A 12,941-nucleotide genomic window follows, 5' to 3' on the forward strand; every position below is an offset into this window, starting at 1 on the left:
AGTGTGCATTTTGTAAACTTTTATACTCATTTCTTCACCCACAAATATTTATTGAGCACTTACTACATGAAAAGCACTCTACTATGTATGGGAAATACCAAAGGGAGCAAAACGGTTCAAATCCTTGCTACCCCAGAGATGGAGCTAAAATCCTGGGGGAGGCAGATCACCTCCAAACACAGGAAAAGTTATAAAAGGGTGCACAGCACTTTTGAAGAAAATAAAATGGAACAATTTAATTTGAGTGCCTGAGGGAGTATTACTATGCAGGACAACTCTATTCTGCTTTCTACTTGGGCACAGTGGGAGCCTACATTAAGATACCAAAAAATAGTGTTATCGTTATTTCATTGGGAGTCATACACACTGTTTCTGAAATCCATACAAATGAAATTCAGATATGTCATCTCCAAATCAGCCTTTGAAACACAAGTCATTAAATAATACTCAACAACACAGTCTTTTTTATTATTTATTTCTTTTAATACAAAGCTTTGGCATTAGCAATTTTATGAAAAAATAAAATGTACTAAAAATAAATGCTTGTGTGGCATGATTGGTAAATGATGCACAAAAATAGGTTCTTTTTTCCTTCAAGGCAATCAGTCAGAAAGCAGTTTTTTTTCCTTCTTCAAAACCACTCTACCCTATGGAATAAAAGGAAAAGAAATGTCATAAATTAGTTAAAGGGTAGATGTCAATGTTTAAAAAAAAAACAAACAGAAAAACGATTCTAACTAAAGGGTGGCCTAGGACTGTCCCCAACTATTTCCTAATCCTTTTTGGTAAAGCCAGTAAGGCCATTAATTTGCCTGAAATCAGCAATTTCATATCTGTAGTCAAGTGGTTTGTCATCTTAAAAGTGTTTTAATATTCTCGAAAGAAATGCAGGAAAAAGTATCAGGCTGACATTATCTTGTTTAATATTTAGGGACAATTATCACACAATTTACAACTTCTCCTGGATTAAATAGTTGCTAAATGTTGAGTGTGCTGGGTCATTAAAATATGTTCCTTCCTTTAAAATGTGCTCCTTTTTTACTTATCAAACAAGAATGTCATTACTTATAATGAAGTTAGAGTTGAAGAGCCCAGACTTGTAGGGATGCAGGACATGGCTCTTTCTTCCAGGAGTTTGTCAGATTTTACATGTAAGTCTGTGTGTTTCTATCCCTAAATAAAATGTACCTAAAGTCTTTTCAAGTTTTCCATCTGTCTCTCAGGCTCATGCTGCCTTCTTCACAGACCCTGGAACTGCTGCAGCTGCCTTCACTTCCTAGCCCCTTGTATTCTTGCTAATTTCATTAGGCCCCCCCTGCACAGTCTTTCATTTTGAAGGTTCCCAAATCAAGTCTTTAGCTCAGTTTGAGACCTATACTTCAAACTGCTATAATCTTTGGCTATCAAACACTTTTCAAGGATCTCTTGATTTCATCTCCTCCCCACCATCCTGACATCTTCCTTCAATTCCATATTTTTATCCTAACCTATCTTCTTGCCTCTATTCTCTACCACTTCAAAGAAACTTCTCAATCACCAGGAATTATCTTTCTGCTGAAAAGTCTTAGATGCTACCTATTATTTATAAGACTAAAGTCCAAATTTTATAGCCTGCATGCTGTCACTGCCACAAGCTAGTACCTACAACAGATACAACAGCCTCCCTGAGCCTGCTGTTTTTCTTCATTTTGTGCCCTAATTATGCTCTTCCTGGTTCCTAAGTTACTTATTGCATGAAGCCACCCCACCCCCATTTTTCTTAACACTCTCAGTGCCAAAGCAGTAGTTCTTCACTCCTTCTCTTTCATCACTTCAAACTCCTGCAAGGGAATGCCAGGCCTCTGCTAGCTCCATAGATGAGCCTGATGCCTAATGTGCAGTGGGAAAATGGCTATAAAAATGAATGAGAAGGAGTCATTCAACTTTTTTTTTTTTTTCCGATACTGGGGATTGAACCCAATTTCACTTAACCACTGAGCCATATCCCAGCCCTCTTTTGTATTTTATTTAGAGAAAATGGTCTCATTGAGTTGCTCAGGGCCTCGCTAAATTGTTGAGGCTGGCTTTGAACTCACAAGCCTCTTGCCTCAGCCTCTGGGATTACAGTGTACGCCACCATGTCCAGCAGTCATTCAAGTTTTTGAAAGGATGTTCCCAACTTTACAAAAAGCCCTATGCCTTATTATTTATTATAATATTACTATTTATAATATTTCCTCAGAAAAACTGGCTATTAGATAAAAGGACTTTATAGAGGTGAATCAACATCTTTAAATACACTTTATTTTGCTACTCTTTTTTTTTTTTTTGGTACTGGGGATTGAACCCAGGGCCTTGTGTGTACAAGGCAAGCACTCTACCAACTGAGCTATATCCCCAGCCCTGCTACTCTTTTAAGAATTATAAAGTAATGTAGTCATAATATTCCTAATGTAGCCAAAACATGTAAAGAACCATTGGGGAAAAAAAGAAAAATAAAAAGACCACTGCCAAAAAACAGACATCTAATCAAAGGTTCTGGCTGCCTTTAATACTCTTTTTTTTTTTTGTAATCATATTTCAAGAAACTAAATTTGTCTTCTTCAACCACATTATTTGGAGCCCTCAAATGACTCTCTGGAGTGGTTGAAGACAAGCAGTGTAAAGCAGAGTTGGAACCAGAACAAATGGGTTTGAATTCAGTGTTCTTCTTCCTACAGCACCTCTCAGGGGTTATTTAATCCTTCTGAGCCTCAGTTTATTCTTTTATATCTAAATGTCTTATACTTAAAAGTGGCTAAAAGGAGAAATAATTACCAAGAGAAACAAGGGGACCCAATATGTAGCAATACATCTCAAACACAGGGCAAATTTAAATCTTTGCTGGAATTGCTACAAGAAAGGCATTCTCATTAAAATAAAAATGAAGACAGTTACTAGAATGAGCAAAAAGTATTTGGCTGAGAACTAAAAATTTAAAATTCTTTAGGCCAGTGTTAAACTGAAGGATACCACCTATTAGCTTATAAAACCAATTTAGAAGTCCATGACTAGCATTAACAAAAACCAAGTATAAGTCAGATTACACTAAAGAATCATGTCTGTTAGTAAAATTTCTGTTTTACTTATCTACATGGGAGTACTGTGTCATGATGCAAAATGTATCTTACTATGGAAGAGGGTGAAAAAAAAAAGTCTGACAAATACCATTTTTGAAACTTAAGATTCCTTTAAAAGGGGCCAGGAAGGCAACCCAAACCCTATTCTTGGGCTCTGATTCTTCCTAGGAGACAATTCAAGAGGGAAATCTATCTCTAACCTCGATAAACAGTAGCTATTTTCATCTTTAGGAGTTCTTTGAATATCTGGAAAGACCTCTTGCATCATCTCTGTTCCCTCTTTACTAAACCAATCAGCCTCAAGACATTAAATGATTAATTTTCAGATCCTTTTATATTGAGATGTGCTAATCTGTCAATTTTCCTCCTACAGTCCTGAGCAGAATAATTCAGAAATAATCAGTACTGAGCAAAACATAAATGTCAATTCCTTTTATCTGGTTGATAATTTTTTTTTAATACTACCAAATCTAAAAGGCAGACAGCTTGCTAGGAATATCAGAAAGCTAGAAACCAGTTTTTCTTTTTTTGCAGTGCTGGGGATTGAACCCAGGACCATGACCATACTAAACAAGCACTCTATCACTGAGCTATACCCCCAGCTCAAGCTAGGGCTTCCTGATCTCAAGTTATGATAGGGGAACATTTTTCCAGTTATTTCGTCTCATTAACCACATCAGATTAATTTCCTTCTGTGGAGACAGTTTTGAAGGTTAGGATGTGATCTCTATGAATCACAATTCTAGGAAATGGAAAAGGGCTCTAGAGGATACCTAGTCAACTTAAAATCTATCTTACACTGTTGACATACTTGTTCCTCAAAAGCAATAATGAAAATATGTATCTTTCTTATAGTGAGAGAAAAATAATAGGAGCATAAATATAAGCTAGTGGATGTTGAGATTTCACAGGGTTTATCTGAATGACAGAAGCAGAACAAAAAAAGCACCTCCCATGGGAGCTGAAGTTTAATAATCTTCCTTACCTAGGTACAAAAAATAGAGGTATGAGGAAGCTAACACACACACACACACACACACACACACACACACACACACACACACACATTTACCTTGCATTTATTTGCTTCTTTGACTACCATCCTGTTTATATTTGCAAAGTCCCCAAATTCACTACATTTGTTTGCAGTGTTAAAAATAAAATTTAAGGCACAATTAGTCACAGTAGAATACTTAACTATCTTTAAATATGTTTATATATGTCTATCTTATAAATGGGTAAAGTTACCCAGAAAATTAAATCAGGGTGATTAAAAAAGGGATCTCACTTTGGCTTTTTACTTTTTTGGTGGATAAATCAAAAAGAGAAGACAGATTTCAAAGAATTTACAAATGAATCACAATTTTAATTTATTTGCCAAATAAACCTCTTCTCTGGAATAAAATCACAGGGATTTTTCATCAACATCTTTGAGACAATGGGAAAGAATAACTATTTGTTATGCTTTCTATTGTCTCCCACAATAAAAATGGACTTTAAAAAATTAATTCAGCTGGGCACGGTGGCACATGGTAGCACAGGAAGCTGAGGTATGAGGATTATAATGTTCAAGGCCAGCTTCAGCAACTTAGTGAGATCCTGTCTCAAAATAAAAAACAAATAAATAAAAAGGACTTTAGTGGTAGAGTGCTCCTGGGTTCAATCTTTAGTACCAAAAAAACCGTAAATTTAGCTGGGTGTTATGGCCCAGATCTGTGATCCCAGCTACTTGGGAGGCCAAGGTAGGAAGATCCCTACTGGAGGCCAGTGTGGGCAACTTGGTGAGACCTTGTCTCACAATAAAATAGCACAGTGGTAGAGGGCTTGTTTAGCATGCATGAGGCCCTGGGTTCAATCCCTAGCACTGCAAACAAAACAAAACAAAACAAAAACCCCAAATCAACTCACAATTACTGTAAAAACAAAAAAGCAAATGCATAAAAGCACAAAATAGAGAGGAAAACATCACCCCAATTTCTAACTTAAGTTAATATTTTGGTAACCACCCTTTCATACAATGACATGTGTACATATACATGTAAGTGTGTACACACACACACACACACACACACACACACACACACACTCAATTTCTCTCTCTAAATGAGATCATGAATATTGTTCTTCAGAGTGGTTTTGACTGAAGGTACAGAAAAAATAGTCAAATGAAGAACTGCAGTATCAACTCTCTACAAAGATTGGGCTAAGACATGGATCTAAAAGATCCATGACTTAGATTCTGAGTCATGCAAGCATTTATGCATGGAACTGAAATAATATGACCCTGGTACTTAGATTTATAATAGGTGCCATATTTAATTGAGCATTCTCGAAAATATCTCATGCATGAAGTGAGCATCTGGCAGAATCTTAGTGGCAGTCAGGTGACCATTAAATTGCTTAATGATTCTCTAAAAGTACCCAGAGTGTCACTGTTTGCTTGTTCTGATTATGACTCATTAGGAAAAATTTTAAGAAGTAGGCTTCTATTACTATCTTGCCTGATGGGTCAGCATGAAAGCAAGCAAAAGAGGTAGGTGGTTGCAGTAAAAATAAATATTTCCTTTTGAACTGAGGTTTGAATCATAGGCACTCATGGAGCTCCTATGTTTTTATATCCTTTTTTATGGAAGAAATAAAATTTATTTGCCAAGTAATAAAGGCAGATGGCCACCTTATTCATAGAACTTTGAAAGAATTTCAGCAGAATTGGTTTGGTTAACATTTATTGAGCACTTATTATGTACTAGGCACTGTGCTAAGCACTTTAATATGCTAATTCTCATTAATGACCCTGAGATGTAGTCTTACAGTTATCTCCATTTTATGGACTAAAATACACTTAAGATAAACTTAATTGTCTAGGTCTTACAAGTAAAAAATGGAGGAGCTGAGAGTGAAATCCAGGAGTGTATGACTCTAGAGTTGAAGGAATTAACAAGGTGCTCTGCTGAAGAACAGAATCAGAAGTCCCCCAAATACAAGCAGCTGGTTGTTGACCTAATGGCTGAGGTAGAGACTACTCATCTCAAGGCTGAAGAGTGCCTATGACCATAACATCCTGCCAATATGTAATGGCATGGATGCCAAAAAGTACTTGTATGTACTCAGCCAAAAGATCAAGTTAGAAGTAATAAGATGTCACTGGAAGAGGAGGTTACTTGCCCATTGTTTCTGAAACTGGATAATATTAATTAAATCAATAACATGAGTCTTTTGGTATTATTAATCACTTAAAAAACAGGATATAACTGAATAGAGAGCACATGAAGTCTACTAGTATCAATTTAGGTTCAAATTTGGCAGGTCCCAGGGTTGCTTCCATCTCTGATTACTTTTCATGAAAACTGGTAAAAGAAAGGACTTAATTGAAAATCAAAACTTAAAAAACAAACAAAAAACCAAAACACCTTTCCCATATTTTATCACTGTAGAAAGTTACTTTTGGAAAAATCACTGGACCAAAATGGACCTTAGCAGTCATCTAGCTCAATTTTCTATCCTTCATCTTACCTATAGCAGTCTCCACAAGCAGTATCTACTTTCTGTCTGATTCATAGCCCTGGGCTCTCCTGAGGCAAAGCATTCCACCATTAAGTAGCCAACCTATGTTCTTTCCTTATTTAGTTGAAATCTGCCTTCCTATAAACTTCCTTTTGGCCCTCCTGAAAATATAGTTTCTGCCCCTTGAAAGTATAGTTTATATCGATTTTTTTCTTCCTGACAGTCTTCCCTAAACATTTGGAAACACCAGGTCCTCTTCCTGATAGTTTCTTATAAGCTAAACATCTCAGTTACTGTCCTTAATCTTAGGCAAGGGTGCCAGTGTTCCCCCAAAAGCTGAATATTTAAGTCTCCAGATAAAGTCTGATAAGCTCCCAAAAGTGGGGACTATTCTTATTGATGGTGTGGACACTGACATTCTTTACATACAAGACTATGCTGGTTCCCTCAGCATTTGTAACATGGACGATTCATTTTAAGCTTGATGGTACATGAAAACTTTTAGATTTTTTTCTCAAGTGAGCTGTTGTTGAACAAGGATGTGAACTCCCAATCTGTGTAAATGACTATAAAGATATGTTCATAGAATAATTTATTTTGCTAGCTATGATCCCACTGGTATCAGTATGGAATTGGTGGGAATCCAATTCTCACCACCTTTATGAAAATTAATCTACATATTTTCTGGGATCATCTGGCACATGCAATCCAAAAAACAATTTGTTACTTACTCATTAGCATTCAAGCTAGCTGTGGCTCTGATGATCATGTAGCAGAGTGTGAGAGCACTGAGGAGGCCAAAACTGGCAATAATAAACCATTCTTCTGTTGACAAAGGAAAGGGAGGAAATCATTCTGGGGAGAAGGTTAAGTCAAATTGATGTCAACATTTCCCTCAAATGCAACGAAGCAGACGTCAACGGAGGTGTAAGCCAAGACTGGCTCAAGGAAGTGAAGCAGGAGGAGGTTTGCCAGAGAGCTACTAACTGGAGAAGGTTAGTGGAAGTACTGGTAAAAGCTGCAAGGGAGAGAGGAAAGCATGGCCCAACCATTTCTTCCAGTTTAGGTTCTGAGGAACGTGAGAACTATGGCCACCAAAAATTGTGTAGGAAAAATATGTATATAAAATTGCACATGGACATATTTATTTTCATTGTTAACTGAAATGACGATAGAGTAACCATACTCATAACCATCTTTCAAATTTCACTTTGTCATTTCTGCATGGTTGATTCACTCATTCCTAGGTAGCTAAATGCTCAGAAATATGGCATAGTGGCTCTCAAAGGTCTTGTGGGCACTCCAAGCAGTCTCCAAGTTTGCCTTCCGAGATACCACATTTACAATTTTTTCTCTTATGTGCAGGTTTCCACAGGACATTAAAAGGATATCTCACTGGGTATAAAGAAAATGAGTACCACCCTTTATGAGTCCACTGCGGGAAGCAACACTTGTTTTTCTGGTGTTAAAGTGAAGTAAGAAGGGTAAGTGACTGACAAGGTACTGAGCCCACCAAATGGTTGAAAACCTCTGGTATACAGAGATCTAAGGCTATCTATAGTTCTCTCTATGGTCAGTCAGTCAGTCAGTCTCTCTCTCTGCTTCTTCCTCTCTCCATCCAGGAAGTCAGTTACTATTTCCCCTTAACTTTAATATTCAGAAAACATTTATTTGGGACCTCAAAATCAACCTGAGAATCATTATGACTTCCTAAAGTCTTTTTTTTTTTTTTTTTTTGGGTGGTACTAGGGATTGAAACAGGGGCATTTAACCACTGAGTTATATCCCTAGTCCTTTTTATTTTTTGAGACAGGGTCTTGATGAGTTGCTTAGGGCCTTGCTAAATTGCTGAGGCTGGCTTTGGACTTGCAATTCTCCTGCCTCAGCCTCTTGAGCTGCTGGGATTGTAGGCATGTGCCACCATGCTTGCTCCTAAAAGTCTTAAGTAGGAAATATTTCTTAAGAGTATGCACTAACTAAGGCTGGTATTACTCAGTAAAATCCCCTTGATGTCTGTAGTAAGGCGAGAAGAAACATTTACACTTGGAACACAAAATCTTCATGTGCAAAAGTTGTGTGTAACATAGTGTTTCTTTATAGAGTTTGGAAAATCGTAAAACTGTATGCAAAATTGTGTATGCATTGACACTTTTCTAGAAAAAGGATTCTGGCTTTTAAGGTAATGACCTTAAATGGTTAAGACAGATTGCTCTTCATGATTCCAGGATGCTGAATTTTTTCTACATGCATATCTTTGTCCTCATCGAAATTTATATTATTAAAATGCTTAGTAAACTCTTAGTGCAGCCACTGCCTTTTGGATTAGTTTTCTTCATCATCAGATTCAAGTTTTTTATTTATATCAAAATGAACCTCTGAGAATTCATGTAAAATCTACCACTTTAAACTATATATTTTAGGTTAGAAATATATATACTGAACCTTTAAAAAATCAAGAGATGAAAGGTTATCAACATCAAGGAGCTTAACACAGCATTCTTTTTGTCATATTAAGAACTTTTTTTTTTTTTTTGCCTTTTGAAAGAGCTGGGGATCAAACCCAGGGCCTTGCATGTGTTAAGCATGCTCTCTACCACTGAGCTACATCCTTAGCTCATATTCTTAGAGACTTTTGTACATGATATAAGCAGACTGACATTATTTATAACTTCAGCTATATATTTTTGTCTTTTTTTTTTTTTTTGCTATGAGTTCACTTACAAAAACTAGTTAAATGAAGGAGGAAGTAAACATTCATAATAATACCCAGCAGGCTCAGGAGTACTTAGCACTGCAGCCAGAACCTTGGTAGCCTCTGTTCTCCTAACTACTTATTTAGCACAGTGCCTTGCACACAGTGGGTGCTGGGTGAATGTACTGTAGTTGGTATGGTGCTACAGGGATTTGGAGGGAAAAGCAGAGGTAATTTGGATCTAGCTTAATCATACAAACTTTACTTATTGGCATCATGTGTAAATTCTGCTAAAGGCAATTAATTTGGTACATGAAGTAATATTTTATCATCAAAGCATAAGATTTTGAGGACATTTCTGTATACAATATTAGAAGGTCTGTACTTTATGTAGTAGTAGGTGCTCAATAAATGTCTAATCAATGAAGGACTTACAAAAAACTCAATAAACAAATAACCTTCAACTCCTTTATTATTAGATCCAATTTTTAAAATTTAAAAAATCATAAAAAATAAATAAAATAAAATAAAATCTAGATCACAAAACTTCAATGTTGAAGTAGGAAAACCATTAAATACTATTAAAACAAATCACTGGGAAATGGCAAGAAATGAGCCAAACCATATCAAAGAACAGTTTTACTTATTTCAAACTGCATGAAGGATTTGGGAGTTCAGATAACTGATCAAACAAAACCTGAGAAATAATTTTCTAATAATTATCTCTGGTTGGTTCCACAAACCACATGAGTCTTAATACATAAAGAAGACTTATTCTGTAACTATTTCTCCCCATTTTACTGACTCCCAGTTGCAAGTGCAGCCCCATCAGCTTCAGGGATTGAAGCTCTAGGCAAGGCAACAGCATAAATTGGAAAAGGCAGCACCAGAGCAGCGACGAGAGATGGGTGATAGGTTGTTAGATGGAAATGCGCGTCAAGAATGAAATTGAAGTAAAGAGTTGGCTTGTTACTGGGTGAATGTCTACAAAGTCCATACACACACCATTGGCCCACTCACACCATATGTAGGCATTCCCTTAAAACACTTTGTACATTTATTTTCTGTTAACAGTTCAACAATCAAGATGCTTATAATGAGCTCAGAACATTTCTTTTGAGGCAGGTTACCCTTTGGCTTTTCTTCCTTCTCATGTACAATTATAGCAAAGGGTTAAGTACCAAGAGACCAAACTTCTGAAAAAAATAAAATAAAATAAACAATGACATGCCATCTCAATTGTTCCTGAAGCCTTGAAATTTTAGGTTTAAATTCTAAATTAGGTTTTTACTAAGTGACCTGCAGCGTGGGAGATCAAGAGCACCAGTGCTCAGCTACCTAACATACCAGCATTGATACTGCTGGCCTACATCACATTCCAATGTCTCCTTAACTGTCTGTTTGCAATGCAAAGATTTCAAAACAAGGTTTATAGCAGCTACTAAGACAAACCTCTGAACAACTGTTCATCTAGTACAGCTATTTCTATTAATCAAACACCAATACACAAGCATCTTATTATAAAGTTCCATTATTCCAAACATCTGTTTTAACAAAAGTAATTACCTTCTCAGTTACAAAGTTGCTGGCCCAGGTGGACTCATCTCTCCCCTTAGCACTCACTGCATGCCCAAACCAAGCAGCAACTCGCCCTGTGCCTGGGTAAAGGGTCCCCACTTACTTGTTACTGCAATGTTGATTTCTCCTGTTCTAGGAGTGAGTTCCCCATCCTGAGGAAGAGGTGATATCCCCGAAGTTCGAAGTGGCTCAAGGCCAAGGGAGGTGTCATTGGCGAGGTCACCTAGGGCTGATCTTCGGTTAACTGCTTGGGTTCTGGTGAGCCTTTCCATATCAAATGCTACATTATCAGTACATGGCAGATTTGGCTGCAAAATATTTCCAGGTTAAAAATAATTGTAAAAAAACCAAGTTCTTTCATAAAACCCTGAATGTCTGATACCCTATTGTAAGGACTTCACCAAGTTCTTTCCATGCAATTTCTTCTCATTTCACTGCCTATCTATGTTTTCTACTCTTACCTAAAAGATTTTCTTCAAAAGGACCAGTTCATTTCCCAAAAATGTCACAAAGGAAAACCAAAATCCACTGTAGAAACTGAGAAAACTGGCCAGTGAATTTTTTTTTTAAAGATAACCCTTTATGGACATGACTTGTATGCACAGGAAATCATAATCATTATTATAAGGCTAATTAATATTCAATTTAACACCTTTATTTTACTTATTTTTATGTAGTGCCGAGGTTTAAACCCAATGGCTCATATATGCTAGGCAATATATGGTTGAGTTACAACCCAACCCCCTAATATTCAGTTTAAAAAACAATGTACTATATTACTTTGATTAATGTTAAATGTTAATGTTAAGGAACAGCTGGAATATAAAATGCCCCTCTCATCTTAAAGTAGATCAAAGTAGAAAAGACTTTTAAACTGAAAGAAAATGATCTATTTCAAAATCTAAGCAACTAATCCTGAAGGAGAGGTACACAAATACTTGGGGCCAAAGTCTACCATTTAAAAAGTAAGTATAAAATTCTTCTTTTTTGTACCAGGGATTGAGCTCAGAGATATTCAATCACTGAGCCACATCCTCAGTCCTTTTTTATATTTAGAGACATGATATTCCCAAATTGCTTAGGGCCTTGCTAAGTTGCTGACACTTGCTTTGAACTCAAGATCCTCCTGCCTCAGCTTCCTGATCTGCTGGGATTACAGACATGCTATAATCTTTTATATAGCTAAGCTATATTATCTCTGACAGGATCTCTGGGGACTGAGGATAAATGGGGCATTACTGTCCAAATGTACAGCACTTAAACTGTGATTTGATAGTATATTTAAAATAGGACTACTTAAATTTCTTTGGATTGCAAAGCTAAAATGAGGAGTTCATCTGTTCAACCAAACTCAGCTGTTGAGAATATTCATTTATTATATATGTATTTTTAAAATATTTTTTTAAGTTGTAGATTTATGTGGTGCTGAGGATCGAATCTAGTGCCTCACATGTGAGGCAAGCGCTCAACCACTGAGCTACAATCCCAACCCTCATTTATTATATTTTTGCAACCAGAAAGTATTTTATTTTCCTCTAAAAAAGCACAATCCTGGATATATACTTCTTTTAAGGAAATAAAGGAAGTCTCTAAAGTTCTTGGTAAGTCAGGGTTGGTCTTTGCACTGTCAGAGCCAATCTCTATGCCAATAGTTCTGTCAAAACTCTTTGCCAGGTTGTTCTTCTGAATCTTTTGTAATCTATAAGAAAGGTACTTGTTGGACTAACAAGGTTATCTGGCAAAAAAAAAAAAAAAAAGCCAGTGTATTCTTGTGAGACTGTCATGTCTCCTATTATAACAAATATGTTATGTTGTTATTACAATTAGATAAGATACTATGCAAAAGCAATGACAAAATTGGAAACATACCACAATTCCCAGAGCCTTCAAAATATTAAGTTTGCACATAGGACAGGTACAATGTTCACTAAGCCACGGATCCACACATGATTTGTGAAAAACATGCCTATAAAATAATGGAGAATTATGTTATAAATTATATACTGAAAAACTGTTAGGTCAAAATGAAAACAATGAAATTTTAAGTTAGTTTGTTTTTCCTCCTTTTA

At 36.3% G+C, this 12,941-nt stretch overlaps 1 protein-coding gene across 4 annotated transcripts in view; it reads right to left on the reverse strand.

The window, feature by feature from the left end:
* Rnf130 (ring finger protein 130) overlaps positions 1–12,941 on the reverse strand; it is a 122,645-nt gene that overhangs the window by 27,048 nt on the left and 82,656 nt on the right. For 2 of the 4 annotated variants that reach the window (XR_013438984.1, XM_078050062.1), the window contains exons 6-7: positions 12,742–12,838; positions 10,976–11,180 (exon numbers count right to left, since the gene is read on the reverse strand). Coding sequence is in view for 3 of the 4 variants with exons in the window: in XM_078050062.1 (XP_077906188.1) it covers positions 10,976–11,180; positions 12,742–12,838 (302 nt within the window). In the remaining variant the exon portion in view is untranslated. Of the gene's footprint in view, positions 1–459; positions 648–7,333; positions 7,428–10,975; positions 11,181–12,741; positions 12,839–12,941 lie in introns of those variants that run through there. The other 2 variants (XM_078050058.1, XM_078050073.1) reach the window with 2 other exon arrangements.

This window comes from Ictidomys tridecemlineatus, chromosome 1 (genome assembly GCF_052094955.1).
Source record: "Ictidomys tridecemlineatus isolate mIctTri1 chromosome 1, mIctTri1.hap1, whole genome shotgun sequence".
NCBI classification, from domain to species: domain Eukaryota; kingdom Metazoa; phylum Chordata; class Mammalia; order Rodentia; family Sciuridae; genus Ictidomys; species Ictidomys tridecemlineatus.